The sequence below is a fragment of the Liolophura sinensis genome, chromosome 1 (assembly GCF_032854445.1).
Source record: "Liolophura sinensis isolate JHLJ2023 chromosome 1, CUHK_Ljap_v2, whole genome shotgun sequence".
NCBI classification, from domain to species: Eukaryota; Metazoa; Mollusca; class Polyplacophora; order Chitonida; family Chitonidae; genus Liolophura; species Liolophura sinensis.
The window spans coordinates 88546895-88571024 of NC_088295.1; the positions used below are offsets into that span (position 1 = coordinate 88546895).

Below are 24130 nucleotides of genomic sequence, written 5' to 3' on the forward strand. Positions count from 1 at the left end.
AGTGCCAACCTTCGTGCCCCTATGCCCTCCCCAGTCGAGTCTTCCCCACACCCCTTCCCCCAAGTCCAAAACTTTGTTAGAATAGTATACCTATGTAGGCCGAACTAGCACATGGCTTTCTAGGGCTTGACAATGATGGGAAGAAAGTTCTTCTGTCATGCTTGCCCTCACCTGAAACTTTTTCTGTAATCGCCTGTTAAATGTGTGAAGTCTATAGGTCTACCCCACAAAACTTGAAATTATTGAGTTATTATTTTACTACAGTTGTTATATTTCTGTGAAATTTATGCAGGAGAACAGATTAGTGCTGTAACAATTATGTATAAGATTATTATGTAGGCCTACATGTGTGCATTTCCTGAAACTTAATTCAGTTGTGATTTGGCTTGGTCTTCAAAACCTGTTTTATGTGGCCAACTGTCATATGCGGCCAATTTTTACATGTCCCTTCACTGGCCGCATAAAACAGGTTTGACTGTATATATATATATATATATATATATATATGTACCCTGGATTAATACTTCTAATCATGGCATGCTCGATTTCCTATATATGTACACACTCCACAAGGTTCAACCTTACACACTATTCTGGGACTCCCACCAATAGCCATACACATTATTTTATTGGATGCATGCTCAATTTTATTTTTGTGCAAAAACTCAAACATATATATATATATATATATATATATATATATATATATATATATTACTTTAAATGTATGGAACTGATGATCTTAGAATAAATAAAACAGTGTTAAAAAAGCAGTGTGTCAAAACTAAACAATTAAGTAAGTTTAGAACTGAACTGAAATGTACATGTTTGAACTCCATATCCATAATATGATGCTTATGATTTGTAATTTTCTGTTACCTAGTATTGAACTTAGGATTCCTGATTGACTCCTTGGAGCTATAAATTTCTCCTGCTTGAATTACCACAGACATACATTTGCACCTGTGTGCTTTGCATTACAAAACTATTCAAATTTGTCCAGGCATTGATTTGGTATTTGACATACTGGACGGCTATGTTTGTGCTCAGCATACAGTGTGATGCCTGAATTCATTGTGTGCATTTGTTGACATTTGTGACATTACAGTTTGATTTATAGTTGTCGTAAACCCATGGGGGCATATGGGTTAGTTGATCTCTTGCATTCTGGCTAAATAGCGTAATTAAAATGAGCAATATACTGTGGTGAAAAGATGTATTGCTCTCCTGGGAATAAGTATTGAGGATTCAATTAATCATTGGATGGCCAGCTGCCTCAACAGTTGTCAGCACTGGGTTGCATGCCTATGTTTATATGTACCTCTGATTAGACTGTTTATCTTGTCATTAAGCCTTCCCCTGATCCACAGGGGATAACACATTTGAAGTAACAGCTTTATTTCCCTGAGGTGTAACTTGTTTCGTGCCTGATGCAATGATTGTCAAACAGTGAATCTCAGGTTAATTTGATTCTTCCCAGTTGCTTTTGTCAAGATACATCTGCGAATTAGAATGACAGAATGAAAAACCACTGTATCTCCTTAATTTCCATCATCATTAACATTGATATTTGCTGAAAGTTTGCTGACTTTCCACATGGGTGTTATGCTGTTGCTTTGTCACAACACTATGGCTGTCTCCTCAATGAAACTGCGCCAGTTGTCGTCAGTGACTGAAGAATTACAGAAAGGGTGACATCGTTGATGTTGGGGTTCTGTTTCCAGACAATACTGAATCAGTGATTCTGTCTTTCCACCAGAGACCCATGTTCCCCAAGAAAAGTTGGGCAAATGCTGTGTTCTCTTGTGACATGGTAGCTGTGTTCCATAATAGCAGCATGGTTGTGACACTGTGACTGTTCACTGACACTGGGGCTCTAGACTGTTCCCAATGACACCATGGCCTTTTCCCAATGATACTGTGGTCGTGTTCCCAATGACACTTTGGCCCTATTCATAATGACACTGTACCTCTGTTCACAAAGACACTGTGGCTCTGTAAAAAAAAACACCATAGCTTTGTTCCCAATGACACTGTAGCTCTGTTCTCAGTGACACTGTGACTGTTTCAAATGACACTGTGACTATGTTCCTATAGCTCTGTGGCTCTTTCAGCAATGACACTGTGACTCTGTTCCAAATGACACTGTGCCCCCCCCCCCCCCCTCAAGTAACACTGTGTTCATGGAAACCACTGTGTTCTGACAACCTATGTATGATAACTCTGTCATAAACTAGTTATGTACATTTGTATGCCTGCTTGAATGAGTGAGTGGCAACGTTGAAGCCTGTGTGAGACACTGGACCCCCTTGAGGTAGCCGTCTGCTTGTCACTTAAGAATTTATCAGCTGTGATCATTAGCGTTTGAATAATTGATACAAGGACAGCAAAAAAAAAACCAAAAAACAACACAAGATGGAGTTCAGAAGCTACATCTCCATTGTCTTCTGAAAATACACTTTGAGCATCATACTTCAAATTACGTGTAGCACAGCTTTATGTAGTTGTTGAACCTTATGTTAATGATTTTTATTACTGCAATAATAAACTGTTTATTTAAATGTTATGTATTAAAAATGTATGTAAAGTCTTTTGGAACTAAATTTGTTACCCTGTTGGAACCAATCCAAACCTTGATCCTGCTCTGATTCTTTTACATGTGCGCACATACCCACATGTACATGATGCTTTTTTCTGTATAAAAAGTTATCTGTTTTAAACATTTTTTGTGACCATCTGTTTTAAACATTTTTGTGATCCTTTCGTCCGATGCGTGTATGCTTACTTTTAAGATTGTAGATATTGTTCATTAATCTCATGCATGCGGAATGAAAAACATATATGAATGTTAGGAGTTAACACCTATAGGCATGAGATGTGCACTATACCCATGTTGCCTGTGTGAATATGTTCATCCATTCTGAAATGAGATGTGCCCAAATGATACTGCAGGACTATGTTGTTATTTAGTTGTGCATTTGATGTTTTACGCTGTAATTAAGAATATTTCACTTATTCGAGGGCGGCCAGCATTATGGCGGGAGAAACCAGACAAAGCCCCGGGGAAACCAACGACCATCCGCAGGTGTGATGAACTATGTTGATCCATTCTGACATTTAATGTGTCAAAATGTTTCTGCAAGAATGTGTGGATCTGACACAAGATGCACCCAGATGTTTCTGTGGAAATGTCTGGATCCATTCTGACAGGAGACATGTCTAAATGTTTCTGCAGGAAAGTATGGATGTATACTGACATGAGATGTTCCCAAATGCTTCCCCAGGAATCAGTGGGTCTATTCTGAAATGTGTCCAAATGGGAATGTCTGGATCCATTCTGACTTGATATGTGCCCAAATGTTTCCATGGAGATGCGAGCATCCATTCTGACAGGAAATGTACCTAACTGTTTCTGCAGGAATGTATGAATCTGCACTGACCTGAGATGGGACCAAATGTTGGCGGGGTGGGTGGGTGGTATGTATACTGGCATGAGATGTGCCCAAATATTGCCATGAATGGGATGGGTGGATGAATACTAACATGAGATGTGACCAAGTGTTAATGTGGGATGTATGGATCTGCTCTGACATGAGATGTGCCCAAATGTTGCCATGGTGGGGATGGGTGGATGTATACTAACATGAGATATGCCCAAATATTGCCATGGAGGGGATGGGTGGATGTATACTGACATGAGATGTGCCCAAATATTGCCATGGAGGGGATGGGTGGATGTATACTGACATGAGACGTGCCCAAATATTGCCATGGAGGGGATGGGTGGATGTATACTGACATAAGATGTGCCCAAATATTGCCATGGTGGGGGTGGGTGGATGTATACTGACATGAGATGTGCCCAAATGTTAATGTGGGATGTATGGATCTGCTCTGACATGAGATGTGCCCAAATGTTCCCATGGTGGGGGTGGGGAAGGGATGGATGGATGGATGTATCGGGTGGCCATACAAAAAATGGGTCGTACTTTGATGCTGCATTGCTCCTTTATTCTTTGTTCAAACCTTTTCAAACTTTAGACATTCAGATGGCATGATTTTGTGGATATACTGACCAATTTTCAAGGTCATGGCTTGAGTAGTCTGTATAAGGGTTAAAATGAAAACATAGGCTCAAAAACACACATTGCAGTGACCCACATTGCATCACCTGTCAGATGTCATGAGTAGAGCGCATGCTCACGTCAATCAAGTGTTGTCTGGAAAAATTGTTTGGCTCTAGTGTCAGAGGAACCCTTCTTCCAGATAGGCACAAGTTTTGCTGAATCCAGATGGTGTTTTCTGCGGTGGACAAGGAATTGATCGCTACATGTTTCACTGAAAAGGGTTGGAGAGGGGCAAAAATTATGAAAGAATTCCCGGTGAAAAACTGGAATAAAAGTTCTGTTAACAATGTGATCAGAAGTTAGAAAGGATAGGTTCTCTAGAAAGGAAGTCAGGCAGTGGACGACCAAAATCTGTTTGCTCGAAAGAAAATCTTCAGTATGTGGTAGAGGCACTTTGTTCCCAGGTAGACAATCCTGGCACGCACTAATCTTAGAGACAGATCGCAAGGAACCTTGGAGTATCTCGGACTTTTGTGAGAAATATGACAAGAGAACTGGGATTAAAATCATATAAGCGAATACGAACTTCAGGAAGGGATGAAACGTTTCGAGAGAAAAGAAAAACGTGCTGCAGAAACCTTGATGATAAGTTTTCGACGGAGAAGGTGAAGAAAATTGGCTTCACGGATGAAAAAGACTTTTCATTTGAGATTGCAAGCAATAGACAGAATGATCGCATTTATGACAGACGAAAGCGGGACATTCATGTTAAGAGGCTGTACCATGAATCAAGTTGGTTTACAAAGAAGCTGATGGTTTCTACTGAGTTTGTTGGCTTAGGAAAACCCGCATACCGTTTATTGATACCGAAAAGACTAAGGTGAATTCCGAAAATTACATGAAACTTCTTGATCGGGGCCTCATCCCTGATTTTCGCCGGTTGTACCCAAAATGTACCCATCTCATGCCAGCTGTGCATCACAGCAGCATCTTGAGGTAGTGTCTCCTTCATTCATAACTAAGGACGAGTGGCCACCGCAGAGCCCCGACTGCAATCCCATGGACTACTCTGTGTGGAATTCTCTGAGCGAGAAGGTTTATGAGGGTCGCACAGAAAAATTCACTGAGGATGAACTAAAAGCACGCATGACCTGCTGGAAAAAAATTACTCTTAAGGAGATTCGGGACTCAATCAGTTCCTGGAAGAAATTTTTGCGCGCCGTCTACCGAGAAGATGGAGGACCAGTTGATCACCTTTTCAAGTAAAACAAGGTAGAGCATTTTGAAATGTCCAGAACATGCATTTTTGACTCTATCTTGATTTTGGCCCCATAATCAGAGATCTTAAAGAATGAAATATATACTGATGTATACTGACCTGAGATTTGCTCAAAAGTTTTGCAGGAATGTATGGATCTGCTCTTGACATGAGATGTGAGCAAATGTTTCTGTGGGAATGTGTGGATCCATTCTGAGGTTTGAAGATGGGCTGTGGTGTTTCTTCAGCATTGCATCATTCTTTCCCCTTATACACCCATGTATCTGGTGTCTGTCTACACATGTACATGAAGATCCTCACCAGCCTTAGTTACTGTCTGCCATGTCACAGATGTAGAGCAATAGCTTGACAGCCCCATCCTCCTAGTATCAGATGGGTTTGACATGTGCCAGTATTTAGCTTCATGCTCAATGGACTAGCTGACATCTGGAAGTCTTGATGGTTAGGAAAGTGTAATGGGGTATGATGGGTAAGGCTTGACAGATAACCTCCTGATGTTGCTTGACCTCTCCTGACCTAAAGTGTTAACTCTCTAACAGGACCAGCCTTGTGATTAGAACAGATCTATCCTCCCCATCCCCATCTGTCAGGAGCATTCCCTGACCTCAGGCTGGAGAGGCTGCCCCAGCTCCCATTTCTCTGGCATACATGACAAAATATTGTCTCATTAACTGTATACAGCATGTATAGCCTTGTTCTCCAGGTGGGTTAGGCTAATAGACACCACATGTGCTGTGGGTTAGTGAGTAGGGCTCTGCTGGTGTAGTAGGTACATGTATTCGTGGTACATGTATGTAAATTCATGCCAGATTGTGGTGTATTGTCCTGTAACTTTTTTTTTTCATGTTACCCTGATATGTGCTCTGATTGGGTCTTACATGTACAAGTTGGTTGTTCCTCTGTGTTGAAGGGGATCGAGGGGTCAGCCTATAAACTACTTATCACTGTGCTAACACTTAGGTAAATGATCCAGAATGAGCAAACTTATCTATAATCATCCAGGTGAGGACTGGTCACCCTTTGTTCAAGGGAAGTGGTCATTTTGGCCAGAAGGCAGTGGTCAGCATGTCCTTGAGATGAGTGATCTGTTTAGCACAGAGATGAGTGGTCCTTTCTTGTCCAGGATGAATGATCCATTCAACTTAAAACATTTTAATCCCTCCATTCTGACCAATTCAGTCACTTCCCCCATATCATTAACCTGAACCTATGGTATATCATATGCTACAATTTTAAGTATTCTGTGTTATGACCTTAATTTTAAACTCTAATCATTGAACAAACAAACAAACACACACACAACTGTATATTTTAATTGTTTATATATTGACAGGATACTAGTACATGTACACCAATAAGTAGCATGTAACTTCCCCAAACCACTAAGTACTAAGTTTATAAACCAAGGCTGGAAGTTGTAATTTCCCACTAAGGTGTCTTGGAGTGACATTTTAGGGGCTGACTTTGACCAGCTGTGAGTGATGTGGCAGACAGTTGTGGGTATGGTGGTGGGGAGTTCCCACATTAGAGATTGGTAAGGGGGAGAGGACATCTTAGAGATCTTGCACATTCCACCAGTGAATACCTTCAATAGCTAGCTACCTCCATCTGGCCCATTGTGTGTTTAGTCAGCTTACATAAGGCTATTGTTTTTACCACTTCTCAGGGATCATGTGGTCGGAACAGAGGCAAATGTATATCACTAAAATGTCTTCCACTTCTTTCTGGAAGGTCACAGCAAATTCCATTGTGTGTATTGAGTCTCCATGATCTACATGAGCTTGTGCTCACAGATTCTGGCTGTTCATAGCTGCTTTTTATTTGCAGGGACAGTTTGTGGACTCCTGATATTAAAGTCATCTCTGCCAAATTCTGATCAACATTTGGTCCTCAATCATCTAACTCATCTGGAAACAGATTTTTCTTTGCTAATAATAACATATCTCTCGCTTATGTCCCAGAGAACTCTAGCTAATGTCAGAGATACCTCTATCTAATGTCACACATACCTCTAGCTAATGTCACACATACCTCTAGCTAATGTCACAGATATATGTATCTCTTGGCCAATGTCACACATCTCCAGCTAATGTCACAGATATCTCTGGCTAATGTCACACATTTCTCTAGGCGATGTCACTCATATGTTAAGCTAATATCACTAGATATTGTCACAGATATCTCTAGCCAATGTCACAGATATGTCTTGCTTTGACAGTTTATATCATCCTGTGTGATCATATGTACTGAATGATCAAGCATGTTGACAGGCAGGGAATCTTGATCTACTTTAATTTTTCAGCGCCTCAGCAAACCAATATTTTGAAACATTCTGAGAGAACTATGGGGTGTAGAGAAACAATTTGCACAGTTTTATGAAGCTTGCAACTTTAATGACACAAATTAATCATTTTTAGCTTCATGTTCATAATGAAGGTATACATAAATTCCTTTGAAAAAAGTGCTTCAGTGGTTAAAAAGATTGAGGATATATATTACATGTACATGTACATGTGGCACGCATTCATTGATCTCTTCAGCTTTTACATTTAATTGTCTTTTCCTGAAACTCCCTGATGATTATATATGAGTTTGAGGACTTGATCTAGATTCAGCAGCACAGGTATGTATATGTGTGTTTCTCCATTTAGTGTCACAGATATTGATCTCTAGCTGATGTCACATATCTCAACATGATATCACATGTACCTCATACTAATATCACATATATCTTCAGCTGATGTCACACATATCACCAACTAATATGACATAACGATATACGCCTCCTGGTAATATCACACATGGATCCAGCTAATATCATGGACATGGATCCAGCTAATATCACGGGCATGAATCCAGCTAATATCACGGGCATGAATCCAGCTAATGTCACGGGCATGGATCCAGCTAATATCATGGGCATGGATCCAGCTGATTTTACAGATATATATATGTCCGGCTACTGTACAGTTACATGCTGGCTTCCTTTGCGGCTGTACGTGGGAAGGTCAGCCAGCAACCTGCGAATGGTCCTGGGTTTCCCCCGGGCTCTGCCCGGTTTCCTCCCACCAAATATTGGCCGCTGTCATATAAGTGAAGTATTCTTGAATACGGTGTAAAACACCAATCAGATAAATAAATATACAGTTACATGTGGCATTCACCTACATGTAGATAAAATTTGTAGATAATGATGATTTGTGAGTCTGTGCTGCCAGACTAACTGCATGCACAGATATGGACATTACACTGTCAGACATGTAAGCCATCTTTTGGTTAATCCAATATATATGAGTCTCCTTGAATTTCCTTCTACTTTTTACCTTTGATCCTTGTATTCAGTAACACATTATGAGAGTGCAGATTTTCAGGTGTGCCCATTTCTACCTTTTCCCTAGTTGGCTGTGTACAGTGTTTCTGTTATTGGCATTTGCCGATCATGCAGATCAGCAAGGTCAAGGTGGGGATTTATGTAGGCATACAGTACCTACATGTATATCAAATTGACATACATGTACAGTTAGTGTTGAAATATGTCTTCATCCATGAATCTGTTGATGCTGTGTTGTGGATGGAGTCCTGGGTGGAGGTATATAGCCCTAGAAATGCTGTAGGAGGCTGCTAATACTTGTGCTACGTAAAAGAGCGAAATACTGGCCATGGGAGAACATCTCTAGATGAAGATAACGTTATCCACTGGCGCCCTGCCAATGACAGCAACAGGAAGCAATTACAGAACAAGGCAGAATGTTGTCCTCAGGCTTGTGGGGAAACATGTAGGCCAGGAAGACGCTTTCATTCACACCTTTCTGATACAGTCAGGCTCTTACTGCCCTGATCTGTGGGTTAAACTACCATAGTCCAGACTGTGGAAGACGAAGGGGTAGGTGGGTGTCTCTGTCTGATAAAACATGCCATTCTAATGCCAGCAGTTACATAAAAGACAAATAACATAACATACCAGATCATATGCCCTAATCCTCGTTCATCTGTGCTCACTGGCTAGTAGAATGAGATGTGTCTAGGTGCTTCTGATGTGGTGTGTTCATGTATCAGCTGATCATGTAGCATCAAATGAAGGAATGAATGAAAGGAGGTGCTGTTGCCCCTGTCTTTGATCGAGTGTGTTGATGTATCAACTGATCATGTAGCATCAGGTGAAGTTCTGGGTGGAAGGAGGTGCTCTCAATCTTGTCTTCGATCAGGTGTGCTCATGTATCAACTGATCCTGTAGTATAGATGAAGGTATGGGTATAAGTAGGTGCTCTCATTCCTGTCTTTGATCAGTTGTGTTCATATATCAGCTGATCGTGTAACATTAGATGAAGTTATAACTGCAAATACATATAGTTCTGGGTTTAAGGAGGTGGTCCTGATCTTTTCTTTGATCAGGACCAGTCTTTGATCTTGCTTATGTGTCAGCTGATCATGTAGCATTAGGTGAATGTACATGTGTAGGTGAAAGGAGATTCCTTTGATTCTGTCTGATCAGGTGTGCTCATGTATCGGCTGATCATAGATGAAGGTCTGGGTGTAAGTACGTGCCCCTGATCCTGTCTTTGATCGGGTGTGTTGAAACATCATCTGATCATGTAGCAGAGATGAAGGTACGGATGTAAGGTACGCTCAGTCCTGTCTGTGATTAGGTGTAGTCATGATTATCATGATTAGATGAAAGCATGGGTATATGTACGTGCTCTCATCTCTGTCTTTGATCAGTTGAATTCATGTATCAGCTGATGATGTAACATTAGAAGTTATGGCTGCAAGCACATGTGTTTGGGTGTGTTCATGTGTCAGCTGATCTTGTCACATTAGATGAAAGTTTAAGCGTGTAAGAAGGTGATTTTGATCCTGTCTTTGTCTAGGTGTGTTCATTTATCAGCTGATCATGTAATTTAGATGAAGTTCTGGGTGTAAAGAACTGCTCTTCATCCTCTTTGATCAGGTGTGTTCATGCATGGCTAATCATATAGCATATTAGATGAGGGTCTTGGTGTAAGGAGGTGCCACTGATCCTGTCTTTGATTGGAAGTGTTCATGTGTCAGCTGATGATGTAGCATTAGATGAAAGCCTGGGTGTAAGTAGGTGCTCCTGATCCTGTCTTTGATCAGGTGTGTTGAAACATCAGCTGATCATGTAGCACTACCTGATGTTAAGAGTGTAAGGTGCTCCTGATCTTCTGTCTGCATGCTGACCATGTATCCACAGGTAAAGGTATTGTTGGAGTGCCCTGATCCAGTCTTTCATCATGCTTATGCGTCAGCTGATCTTGTAGTATTAGGTGAATGTACATGTTTGGTTGATTGAGATTCCTCTGATCCTGTCTTAGAACTGATGTATTTATGTGTCAGCAGATAATGTAGCATTAAAAGGTGTAGGTTTAAGTACATGTACATGTAGGTGCCCTTCATCCTGTCTTTGATTAGGTATGTGTATATGTGTGCATGCATCAGCTGATCGTGTAGCATTGGATGAAGGTGTGGGTGTAAGGAAGTGGTCCCAATGATCCTGTCTTTGATCAGTTGATCATGTAGCATAAGATGAAAGTTTGGTTGTAAGGAGGTCCTCTTGATGTATCAGTTGTACATTATAGAGCTAACAGGGTATGCCTGGAAGCCACTATGTTACAGATGTCCACATGGTTTGTGTATTTCCCCATGTCCTCCTCATTCCATCTTCCCCCATCCCCAGGGCCACCTGAAATAATTCCACTATAATTTGGATGAGCACTGGAGCAAGAGTCCTTTGAGAATCCAGGGGCTAACAGTGGCTAATGTTTTCCTTAACTGACACAGCCGGCACACCCTAGCTGGACAAAACCTATTACAATTTTCTTCTGATGACCTCCAAGGATCAGACTTGCTCCAATCAATTGACATACCAAAAATCAATGGCGTTTCAATTTGACACTTAAGTCTGTGGAGACATTGTGGTACTGGATGGAGCAGACTGCCAGCTGAGCGGCGCTCACCATTTAATAGCTTGTTGATTCGGTTACCGTCCAAGTTCATTCTTCACAGGTCATCTATATCCCCCTCAAATAGTTTGTCTGCATCTCTCTCTCATTTGCCTTCCTTATCCTTCATGTCCTCTGAATCTATAAATACAAATTGTAAGCTGTGTCTTCCTCTCAGTTTTCCTAGGTTTCTCACCCATGTACACATCAGCAACCACCCAACCCTTAATACTTCACTTTAGCAAATTCCACACCTGACCTCCATGCAATCTGTAGCTGCATGAGAACTGGGGGGTTTTATTTTGTGTTTTAGCTTGCCCAACCCTTCTCCATTCTTCAGCAGACTGCCTGATCCACAGTGATGAGACTAGCCAGGCTGTGGTGTTTTAGTCGGGGAATTGATGTTGTTTATTACAGTCATTAAGGGAGAGAGTAAAACTGCTTTCAGAGGAGTTTTATCAACTAGAAGGACACAGCTTAATGGACATTAGAGGGCTGTATCAATCTTAATAACATTTCTGTCTGTACACCATGGCAACCAGTGGATAATCTGGCATATTTAACAGCACTCATTTTATTCATAGATACAAATACTGAGACGGGATGCAGAGATTACATTTTAATTCTGCCTTATTTGTTTGATAGCATATAAAAAAGGAAGTCTGAATCATATCTGTATTACATAAAACTTGCTCATTTTCCTTAAATGTAGTGGAATATCGTAGCGAAGTATCAACAGAATTCTTGATACCAATAACCACTTTGAGCATCGAAATTTGTGAACCCGTTAAACAGTATTAACATTTTTATCTGGTCAGTCATTCTGGTAACTGATGGTGAGTAATTTACTCTACCACCAGGCATTCCTGTCTCGATCTTTTGCCCATGAACTCCGAATTTATTCTTTCTGTTATTTTTTATTATTAAATCCAATCGCAAAAGGCTGCAGATCATAGCTTTCTAGTAATTTAACTTTCGCGACTTTCATGTTTGTTCTCTTGGAAAGATGCTTAAGTCGTATGTTCTTCACCTCATCATATGGCTCAAAAGCAGGAAAAATTGGATAACATCACTGTCTACTTCAGACTGATATGATCTGATATATGTATTTACCTCTTATGTCATCTTCAGTGTGAACTGCAGATTGTGTTACCATGTCTGTCAGATATTAATCTTGTATCTACAGTACATGATTTCTTTTCGCTCGGAATGTCAGACGATGTTTATGGCAGAGAAAATGATTGGACGTGGATATATGATTATTGATCAAGTATTTGGACTGTATACTGCCTGTTAATCTCATTTTAGATAACAGGGCAGTGTTTTTAGTTTAGCATGTAACGGTGCACTTTCAGAAGCACATAATGGCCTTAAAATGACACTTTTGAAGTGTATCTGATGAGAAATTAATTAAACTTTACAAAAAACTTGTAATTTATAAGGTAGGTGACTTGGTTAGAATCAAGTAAAGTGTGCCACTTGACAAGTGCTAAACTTTAGATGAAATACAGTACTTTCACGAATTTTGACGAATGCAGCTTTTTAGGTTTTGCTTGTTTTCATTGGCATGGTCTTGCATGTGCTCAACATTGGATGTCCTTAACATTGCATGTGCTCAACATTGGATGTCCTTAACATTGCATGTGCTCAACATTGGATGTCCTTAACATTGCATGTGCTCAACATTGGATGTCCTTAACATTGCATGTGTTCAACATTGCATGGACTGGAAGGGGTTGTATGTAAATTGAGGCCATATCTGCAAAACTTGAAAGAGTGAGTGAGCGAGTGCTTGGGGTTTAACGTCGTACTCAACAATTTTCCAGTCATATGACGACGAAGGAATCCTTAGGGTGCATGTACGTGAAATGTGCCTCCTTGTTGCAGGACGGATTTCCACCGCTCTTTTATTTAGTGCTGCATCACTGAGACGACTTACCGAAGGCAAGTAAGATGCCCCGCCCGAGCCATTATACTGATACGGGTCAACCAGTCGTTGCACTATCCCCTTCATGCCGAACGCCAAGCGAGGAAGTTACAACTTCCTCTTTTAAAGTCTTAGGTGTGACTCGATCAAGGATTGATCCTGGATCTACCGGTCCTGAAGCGGACGCTCTACCAACTGTGCTATCCAGGCCGGTAAAACTTGAAAGAAAAATTTAAGCCATTAGTACTGTATCTTACCTGAAGTTTGGTCTGTAAATGTGCATATTCAGAAGCCTTAAAATACATGTAGGCCTTAAACTGATACACATACTTTTAATGCCAGAATGTCAGTTTTTCTGAAATTAATCAAACTTCACGAAAAGAACTCCTACATGAATGTGACACTTTAAGTTGGATAAATCATTCAGAATCAAGAAAAATGTGTCCTATGAAAAAATTTAAACATGAAACACAGTGATCACATTTTTGTCACACAGTACTTATTTATGTAGATTCACATTGGGTTCGGTGTAGGACAGTACCAATATTTAACAACATTAGAATGTTCCTTCTGAAAATATATACATCTTTTGAAAATGTTGCGCTCATTCTCCTCATTGGGCGTACGCTAGTTGAGCCTAGTAGCTTCAGATTTCTAGAGACTTAACCCTGGGGATAATCCCACATACAGCTGTACAGGCCATTCACTGCAGCTTTTAATGGCTTAGCTGATAAAGACTCCTTGGTATTTTTGTGGGAAGAAGCTTTGGCAGACCTGAAAGTATTCCCCAGACCCAAGCTAGTCATGGCTTTTCTTAAATATTTTATTCCGCTCATGGCTTTCTTTGCTGTGTTTAGCTGTGGTAGTTGCCTTTTTTTGGCCGATAGAATCACCAGGCACTTCAGATCAGCATTATGATCTGCATAATTCAGCTCTAACCAAAGATTGACAAAATCAAATAGTTTAATACAGGAGTTCCTCAGAAAATCAATTTTAGAAATTATGACCTGAATGTTATAAGAGGTAAAGCTGGTTAAAAACCCAGGAGTGTCTTCCATTAAGGTAATTTCTTGAGGAATGAGATATTAAGAAGGGTTGATATGATCTTTACACATGCCACATGTCTGTCAATATTCTAGTGAATCTTTCTTTGTGTCTTCCAGTTCTCATGAGAAACACTTCTTTGTGTAGTTCATACAGTTCATTCAGCTCACTCCAAGAAATTTTGAAAGTACTGCATATGTATTCTTCACTTTTACATGTTTCTCTTGTACATGTAGTTTAGAGAAAGCAAGAATTGAAATTGAGAAATCCACCATTTCTAATGTCTATTCACAAAATTATCAGTCTTTGTTTTTGTTAATCTTCTGACTAAGAGATTGTTAAAGCTTGTCTGTGTGTTGACTTCATGGATGTGATCTTGGTGTAATGATATCCTTTTCAAGAGGATAAAGGTTAGTTAAGTGCCACATTGGCTTTATTTTAGTCCTATTGTGGCAAGTTTTGTAAGGAAATGTTCAAACAGATGCTCCTACTTCGTCCTTGTGTAAAGTTTACATTTTACTTGGGGATATTATCCAGAGATCTGTGAATTCATTATCTCACAATCTCGTGTTATTTATCAAAAAATCTGTATTGACAAGGGGGAGAATCATTGAGTGATTTCAGTTTGGAATGTGCCATCTTGTACACGGACTCTTCCTTGTCTGTGAATGTCGCATGAGCCATGAAGAAATCAGCACAGTGATGTACTCTGTCATACTTAAACGCAGCTTCATTCCAACAACCCAAAAAATCTTTTTTACTCCACCAAAAAATACTCAATTAACATGCATGGAGATTGGGTTGTTGATGACAGCTGCTTTTGGGGATTCCCTCTTTATTTTGGCCTACTAGTCTACTAACTGGTCTTGATGAAAATTGCATGTAAAACAGAAATAAAGTGTTGCTCACAAGAATGTTCATTCCCATCATATGGAATTAACTGCTGAGGATTCCCTCAATTATCATGCTCAGGTATGGAGCAGTATGGTATGCTCATGTATGGAGCAGTATGGTATGCTCAGGTATGGAGCAGTGCTGTGTATTCAGTCAACTTAAAGGCTCAAAGTGAGTGAAATCACATTGTAAATAGATCATTTGTTTTGTAAGTGTTAATATAGCTCTGTTCTCTTGTCCTCTTTCTAAGATATTCCATTGCTGATGATGCTTACCGATCCCTACGCGACAAGAACCTTGATCAGTGTATAATCATATCAGGAGAGAGTGGTTCTGGAAAGACAGGTGAGTTGGAAAGGTTAGACTTTTCTGAAGTTTTATGGATGTGGCAAGTGGATAACTTTGGGCTGACATCAACTGTGCAGGTTACATAATTAAGTAACCTGAGAAGTACAGTATATCTGATGATGTCACCTTATTCACAGACCACTGCATCAGTTTCACACCATCAGCAGTTGTATAGGCTTGTGGAATGGTAATGTAATGTTAGTAGTCTGCTGACAGTGTGTTAGTGGCAAGCTAGGACCATGCCACTGGAACCCTCTGTCCAGCTTTGATCTTCACTCCAAATGGTGATTGTATCAGGATGTTGTGTATATGGGCAATATGACGAGTGATGTGGTTTTATCAACAGAGGCGAGTAAGCTGATTATGCAGTACATCTCAGAGGTGTCGGGGAAGGGCCAGGAGATTGACCGGGTCAAGGAACAGCTGCTCCAGTCCAACCCTGTCCTTGAAGGTCAGTTTAAGGTCACATTGGTAGATGGTGGTTCTGTTAGTTACAATTGTGTTATTGATAACAATGATTGGCCTTAGAAAATGAATGCTGCTTGGCAGTAATGATACCATTTTGAACATAGGGGATTCGGGTGGAAGCCATGCCTTGTAGTTTTCCATCCATTTGTAGGGCTGTTGAAATATGTGCCTTCCTCCCATCCTTGTACACCTTTCTTCGGATTGTTACTGTTAACTTTGGGACCTTTTCAGTTGACACCATTGTCCTCCATAATGACACTGAGTCTTTTCCTTCCTGATAGGCTTCAGCCTACTGATTATACATGTATGATATGTAGACTAGGTTAATCTTTAATCATCATTAAAATGCTACTTTTCTATGTGGTTATACAAAAAGTGTAGATAGACTCTTGATTGTACATTCAATATAATTTTCTAATTGTTTTGTTTTTTCAGCATTTGGGAATGCAAAAACTCACCGCAATGACAACTCTTCCAGATTTGTAAGTTCTGTTCCTCTTCAGCCGTATTAAATGATAGGTGTGCCACTGTGATAATCTCATAATGGTTGAGATGTTAGCTTGAAAATTATCGATTTTGGAATTCAGGGATCCATGTAAAAGGAAAATATTTTATCCTGAAATCCGCTCTAGTGCCAGTGAAGAGTGTACATGAGTCAAAATGTTGACTAATTGACTGTTATTTATGACACAGCCTTTTGTGATATTACATTAGCTGAGGGACAGGGATACTGTAGGTAAATATATATATGGTTATATAACACGTTCTGGGTTGTTTTGTCCTAAACAGGGAAAATACATGGACATAGAGTTTGACTTCAGAGGAGACCCTGTGGGGGGTGTCATCACTAACTGTAAGTGTTACATTCAGTTGTCTGAATCTTAGCAAATCTTTATGTCCTTTATAACACTTTCCTTGCCATACCAGTAGCAGATTTCAATTGTCCTTGTCCCCACACACACCAATGTTCTTTGTGTACAGCATTTAATACATGTGTAACATGCGTATTTGCAATTTCAGGTGACAATCATATTTCTCTTTTACTGCTTTTGTTCACCATCTCTGCATGTAATGACAGCTATTATCACACATCTGCTTGTTGTTAGCTATTTGTTGCAAGGAAACTCCACAGAGGAATATTGGACATCCTTTTGTGTGTAAAAACATTGTACCGAACAAGGGGAGATTATTGTACTGAGCGTTACTTGGTATTACAGCTCCTTTAGAACTTCTACTTAGTGTAGTGGGCAGCCTATTATTTCACCCAAGCTTGATATCAACACAAACCCTTTCTAACACTTTTGTTCCTTCAAAGGTGCATTTTATGAAGTTTGGTTCACAAACAACCACTGTATCCCCAAACACTAACTGTATCCATCATTTACACATACACAATGTTTTAGGTCATACACATGTAACTCACTAATTTCCACCCAAGGGATGTAGCTCTTCAGTTCCCACACCTGTCAGCTGTGAAGAGTTATCCCCCTTTTACCATGAAGTTGAATGTAGGCTTGGGGTTTAATGTTATCCAAGAACTTGCATAAACACCCTGAAATGGGCTACCACAGCATGTGTGTACCCAGTACCACTGTGTTAACCTGTGCCCATTGCTCTGTTCTGTTCAGATCTACTGGAGAAGGTAAGGTGCTTTGTTGTAGACAGTGCTGGTGTGGAATGTTGTTAACCTGGTGGTATTAACCTTAACATGTCTACCTGTACTGATACTAACACATATGATAGGTAAAACAGGGAATGTTTATCCTTAAGAAACTTTTCATTTCATCCTGTCTCAGACTAAGCTGCAGTAAGCAGATTAACACTGTCAACCATAGTCTTTAGCAGATTATCACCATTGATCCTCCTAGTTGTGATGGAAAAATAAGAGCGCATTCAAGTCTTCGCAGTCTGGCGGAGGCCATCATTGTCAAGTGTATGGACTTGTTAGAAACAAAGTTTGTATGTCTTCAAAATATTTATTAATTGCCATACGTGTAAGTCCTAAACATTTTCCCAAAAAAAATATCAAGAATAGCCCCTATGTTTTTTTTTTTTAACAGTATATTAGTGTGACAGTTCAGTTATATTTGTCATTGTGCAACACATATATTGGGCAACATCTTTTCATATAGAAATGCTTGGTGCTTTATTTAAACAATAGTGTATCAACAGTATGTTATATATGTGACATTTAAGTACCGATGAACTGATTTGGTTAAATGGGAACAGCATGATCATAAAGGTGTCTCTTGTTTATTTAGCCTATTCTCTTGATCTTTTCACACTTGCTTGACATCATCTTGATCATGATGTCCTGCACACAAAATTTGTCATACACAAAATCTGACTGTGCAAAGTGGTCAATCTTTTGAAAAGGTCACGGAAGTAGAGCAAAGTAAGAAAAGGTAATAAAAATGGAAATGATGACTGATTTTGTGCTGCATTTCGCTTTGAGTGTGTATTTTAGTAGAAGTACATGTTGATCGTCATGGCTGCCAAAGTTAGATTTTGTAATAAATAACCTGCTTGTGTGTGCTTGGCATTGTACGTACATGTATTTAGAAGGGAAGTTTACCCATGAAACATGGCGGTGAGGTTTAAGTAGGGTGTTTTTGTACTGTAAAACTTAAACGTCTACCAACTGGCTACACATTGCAGCTGTCTGTGACACAGACATGTATATCTGATGGCATTAGATACAAAATCAATGTTTGTTACATTTTACACATTAAGCTTAGCTATTGTCGTCAGGGTTTCTGGTTGTAGCCTTTGTAATGTCTAAAATATCAAATTTTAGTCAAATGACAAGGTTTTGTTCACATTGAATTGCTGTGTTCCCATGCAACAATTACAAGGCTCTTATTGAGGCAGTGTTTTGTTTCTGTCACCAGTCAAGAGTTGCTGTGCAGATGAATGGAGAGAGGAATTTCCACGTGTTCTACCAGCTGTTAGCAGGAGCAGACATTGACACACTCAGTAAGTTCTTATCCCTAGAATATACAGAATGAATCCGCTGTTTGCAGGAGCAGACATTGACACACTCAGTAAGTTCTTACTTCTAGAATACACGGAATAAATCAGCTGTTAGCAGGAGCAGACATTGACACACTCAGTAAGTTCTTACTTCTAGAATACACAGAATAAATCAGCTGTTAGCAGGAGCAGACATTGACACACTCAGTAAGTTCTTATCCCTAGAATATACAGAATGAATCAGCTGTTAGCAGGAGCAAACATTGACACACTCAGTAAGTTCTTATCCCTAGAATATACAGAATGAATCCGCTGTTAGCAGGAGCAAACATTGACACACTCAGTAAGTTCTTATCCCTAGAATATACAGAATGAATCAGCTGTTAGCAGGAACAGACATTGACACACTCAGTAAGTTCTTACTTCTAGAATACACGGAATAAATCAGCTGTTAGCAGGAAGAGTCTTTGACACACTTAGTAAATGCTTAGTCCTAGAATGTACAGCATAAATCAGCTGTTAGCAGGAGCAAACATTGACTCACTCTGTAAGTTCTTACTCCTACAATGTACATGTACAGAATGAATCCGCTGTTAGCAGTAAGAGACATTGACACTCAGTAGGCCCTCACTCCTAGAATGTACAGAATAAATCAGCTGCTAACAGGAGCAGACATTGACACACTCAGGAAGTCCTTGTTCCAAGAATGTACAGAATAAATCAGCTGCTAACAGGAGTAGACAATAAGTCAGTTTATTCCTAAAATATTGCCAATAAATCTGTATTTAGTGGCCGAGCATCACACTGTATTTTAATGTAGAAATGAAATAACAAGGATTTTAGTGACCCTCCAACCTTATGTGACAATAGAGTTAATCAGCTGTCTTTGGGTGGAAATATGCTATTCCAGGTGTAAGTGAATAAAAATAGTAACAATTTCTATTGTAATGAATTTTGGTGTTGAGGAATGTATCTGCTACCAATTTGTGTTTTACAGAAGCATTAAAGCTGTCTCGTAACCATGACAACTACGAGTATCTACTTCGCAGTGGCTGCTCCCAAGTGGATAGTATGAATGACAAGGAAAACTACAGAATTACAACAGTAAGTCATGCTTGTGTCTAGATAGTTTTACAAAACCACAATTGCCATGTCACGTGCTAGTGTGATTTCTAATCTTTGACCAGAATATACACTGTATGGTTCCTAGAATTATAAAGTTGTGGGAGAGATTTTTCTCAGATTTTCCACTTCTTGTAAACCTAGTAAGCAGAATACATCCATTTCGTCCAGAGTCAGGTCATATTTGTACCATGCATGTACATTGTACTTCCTGTATGACAGTAATCTTTATATATCTTTACTGATATGCTTGGCATTAGGGTTAGGCCAAGTGTATATATATATATATACCTCCGGAAGAGCTAGTTAGCCCCATTTCATGTGAGTTATTGCACAAACGGCTCCTGGAGGAGACCCATGAGGGAGGTCTTGCATGTGCATTTGTTTGTGGGACAATACTGTGGTTAGAAAACACCTACACTGTGCATGACTGGCAATCGGCTTTGAGGTCATTTACAGGATAGAAGCTTGTATACATATCTTAGGTTGGTGCCAGTAATTTGTGACTAGGTGGGACACTGCTAAAAATTGTGCATACATGTAAATGTTGGTACTTGGACGGAACTCCTACAAGGACATACATGTAGAATTTAGCAGGGCTATGCCACAGGATTAATATTGAAGTTGAAGAATATACAACCGCAAACAAACAAACCATTCAGCCATGTGTTTGTGATTTTTTTATTTGCAGAAAGGAATGCAGATCATTGGTTTCCAGGATGAAGAAATCTTCTCCACATTTGAGCTGATTGCCACGATATTAAAACTGGGCAATCTGGAATTTATTCACCGCGGTAACCTGGATGGCACTGATGGTTGTGAAATAAACAGCAAATATGGTGAGAAATGGAAGCATCTAGTTTTGAAGCTCCAAGACTGCATTATAATCAAGTTTGTCTTCACTTTTGTATGCAAACCCAAGACTGGACATGGGATTAAAAGAGAATAAGCTTTAAATTTCAAACAAATACCATTGAAAAGAGAATGCATTTCCTCACATGTGCATGCCATAAAAAAATTCTAATATGTACCTGAAGTTGATAAATTATAAATAAATTCAGCACTAAAATCCGCTGTAGGCATCTCCATTTTGCCTAAGAACTAGTCCTGAAGTCTTCTGTGTTAGGAGGAGAATTTCTGTCAGAAACTGTTGAAGTGCAGTTTGTACATTTACGGCAGAAAATGTACGTGACCTGCCAACCGCCGGTACTTCCCGTTACTTCGGTGATTTCTGCTTGACGATGGGGAAACCGGAATCTTGGACATAGGTTCCAAGTTTACACGAACGTGCCAGCAGTTTTAACGACTCTCATTGGCTGATAGGCAACACACCCCCAGCATAAATTACAGGGTGTTAAAGATGGACTAAGCAATTTATGCCACTTTTGCCGTTTTCAGGCTTTACATGTATGGCGAGGAGAAATCGCAAAATTATGCAGCAGGCACCACCAGATAGAAAAAAATGTGCTCTTTTCAGCCTATAGTGCCATTTTTAAAATTTTTCTTCTCCTTTAAACTGTTAGGCTATGTATATGATTGATTTCATTTCCTGCTGTAAATGTAGATGTTGTTTATATCAGATTCGCATCTTCAAGCCGAAGCTTTATTGACATATAAAATTTGACATTGCCACTTTTAAAGTTGTTCTGTTACGTTTTTGGTCGTGAAGAATCACTATCATAGTACGTGGATGTACATGTGTTATGAATGTACAAGGACTAACATACAAACAGAGACTGTTTCTGTCACAGAGATGGAGGATGTGTGTGAGCTGGTGGACTACCCTGTGGACCTAATGACTGCTGCCCTTACCCAGAAGTCTGTGGAAACGCGAGGGGACAGGGTCACTGTGGCCCTCAATACTGCTGACGTATGTGTTCTGTAGCTAGCCCTTAGCTCATACTGAAATGTGAATAATATGGTTGATCTGAAAGGACTTTAGAAAACATTGCTAATCAAAGTTACATGTGCACATAAGTTTATATATCTGGTTATATCTGCAGTGTGAAGAGACATTTCCGAGCTATCAGTCAAGAACACACATTTGACCAATCGTAAAAAATCAGTAGTGATATTAGTAGGTTAACATGGTGTCCCACGTATTTGTTCAGCCTGTATGTGACGTCAACTATTTTTATCAAGAAAATCTGTCCTTAATAGACTGGATTTGAATCATCTGGTTTTAAGGTTGAATGTTCATGTCCCTGACTGGTGTAATATATGTAGAGTTCTGTGCATAAGACAGAGTGCTGTGAATAAGACAGAGTGCTTCAGTATTGTAGTAACAGAGAATTCTAGTTTTTTATAAATTTTCATACTGATCTAAAATCGCTGTGCATATTATGTGTGTGTGTGTTGGGGAGGGGGGGGGGTGCATTACTTTTATCACCTTGGGCCATAACTTCTTTTTTTCATTGTGGGTGTCATTTATGTTACTAAATGACTCTGTTGGGGGAAAGTAGTAACTGAAGGTGAGTTATGTCCCTTGTTTCAGGCCACCTATGCTCGAGATGCCTTATGTAAAGCTATTTATAGTCGCTTGTTCTCCTGGCTGGTTTCCAGAATTAACGACAGTATCAAGGTAAGCTCATCTCAGAGAGACATGAACAGAAATTATAGGTATTCACATTTGACAATCTTCCATGTCTTGATATGAACTTTGTGCACCCCTTGTTGGACACATTTGCCTTCAGTGGCATGTTGACTCACATGTTGCTCTTTTTATTTGTTATGAGCCAAGATTAGGAAAAGAAGTGAAAAATATCTTTGTTTGGGAGGGAATGGGGGGTTAAAGGACTGCTTATTTCATTGCAAAATTATCTTTGCATTGAAACACAAACTTAAAAATAATACTGGCTACAACTGACAGTATTGGGTAATAATACATGTGGGCACTGTCTAGTTTGTAGGGGATCAGATGCTGGGATTTCTTCTGCTGCTCAAGTCATTGTGTACATATATGTCTGTACATGTATTTCCAGGTTAAAGGAAGAGTCCAAACAAAAGTGATGGGAGTATTAGATATATATGGGTTTGAAGTGTTTGAGGTGAGGACTGGTTTAGCTAATTCTGACCAGCATAATCTGGTGGTGAAACACTTCATTACCTCTAGGGAATGATATGTATCTCTATATCTGTATGTTAATGTAAGGTGAATATTTTCCAGTGGAAGTTGTATACATGCACTACCTACTGAGACAAAGTCATGATCCAAATTCCTTTGCAAAACACAGTTTGTTGCCATTTTAAAAGTGAGATTAACACACTTGTAAATATGAGAACAGACTTGGGTGGTTTCAGCAGACATTCATCAGAAAGCAATGATTGAGAAGAATAGTAAATAGTGTAGATTTCCCCTCATTCAATGTTCTGTTTTGTTCATGTTTTCTCCAGAGGAATGGATTTGAACAGTTTATAATCAACTATTGCAATGAGAACCTTCAGCAGCTGTTTATAGAACTGACCTTAAAAGAAGAGCAAGAGGAATATGTGAAAGAGGTGAGGGTAGAATTTTGAAAGAGTAGGGGAGAGAGGGGATTGAAAGGGGATATTGGAGGATTAGGGGTACAAATAGGAAGGAGACAGATGGGAAGGCCAAGGATTAGAGAAGGAACTTAAACAAGAGAGAGTATAGGTGGATAAGAGAGACTCCCTGCGTGAAAACTCCTTTCACCATGGTTTTCTGGCCTTTCTGATTGTGAAGTATTGGAGGTGGGATTGGTGTGTACACTAGAATCACTGTCTGTCTATCCTCAGACATCAGTTTGTCTGTGCAACTTCTTCAAAAGTACTTCGCCAGTTATGGGAAAATTTGCACACATATTCCATAAGATGTAAAATTAAGCATACTTAAGTTTAATGCCTTTGCAGCAATATTATAATTGTATGAGTTTTCCCCCCTCCTGGGTATGTCTACAAACCTACTGCATGAAATTTGTGTGTGCATTTTTCCTATGAACTGAACTTTATTATCATGACAATCAGTTCCACAGGAAATGTTTTAGACATCTGCATTCTGTGTTAATCTGGATTTTTTTAAGGGTTTTTG

At 39.6% G+C, this 24130-nt stretch overlaps 1 protein-coding gene across 5 annotated transcripts in view; it reads left to right on the plus strand.

Moving 5' to 3' along the window:
- Nucleotides 1–24130, plus strand: part of LOC135462009 (unconventional myosin-Ia-like) — a 67110-nt gene that overhangs the window by 17112 nt on the left and 25868 nt on the right. For 2 of the 5 annotated variants that reach the window (XM_064739336.1, XM_064739337.1), the window contains exons 4-15: nt 15422–15516; nt 15866–15970; nt 16423–16469; nt 16777–16840; nt 17616–17629; nt 18879–18963; nt 19958–20064; nt 20774–20921; nt 21834–21952; nt 22577–22663; nt 23064–23129; nt 23476–23580. In XM_064739336.1, the coding sequence (XP_064595406.1) occupies nt 15422–15516; nt 15866–15970; nt 16423–16469; nt 16777–16840; nt 17616–17629; nt 18879–18963; nt 19958–20064; nt 20774–20921; nt 21834–21952; nt 22577–22663; nt 23064–23129; nt 23476–23580 (1042 nt within the window). Of the gene's footprint in view, nt 1–8824; nt 9592–15421; nt 15517–15865; nt 15971–16422; nt 16470–16776; nt 16841–17615; nt 17630–18878; nt 18964–19957; nt 20065–20773; nt 20922–21833; nt 21953–22576; nt 22664–23063; nt 23130–23475; nt 23581–24130 lie in introns of those variants that run through there. The other 3 variants (XM_064739338.1, XM_064739339.1, XM_064739340.1) reach the window with 3 other exon arrangements.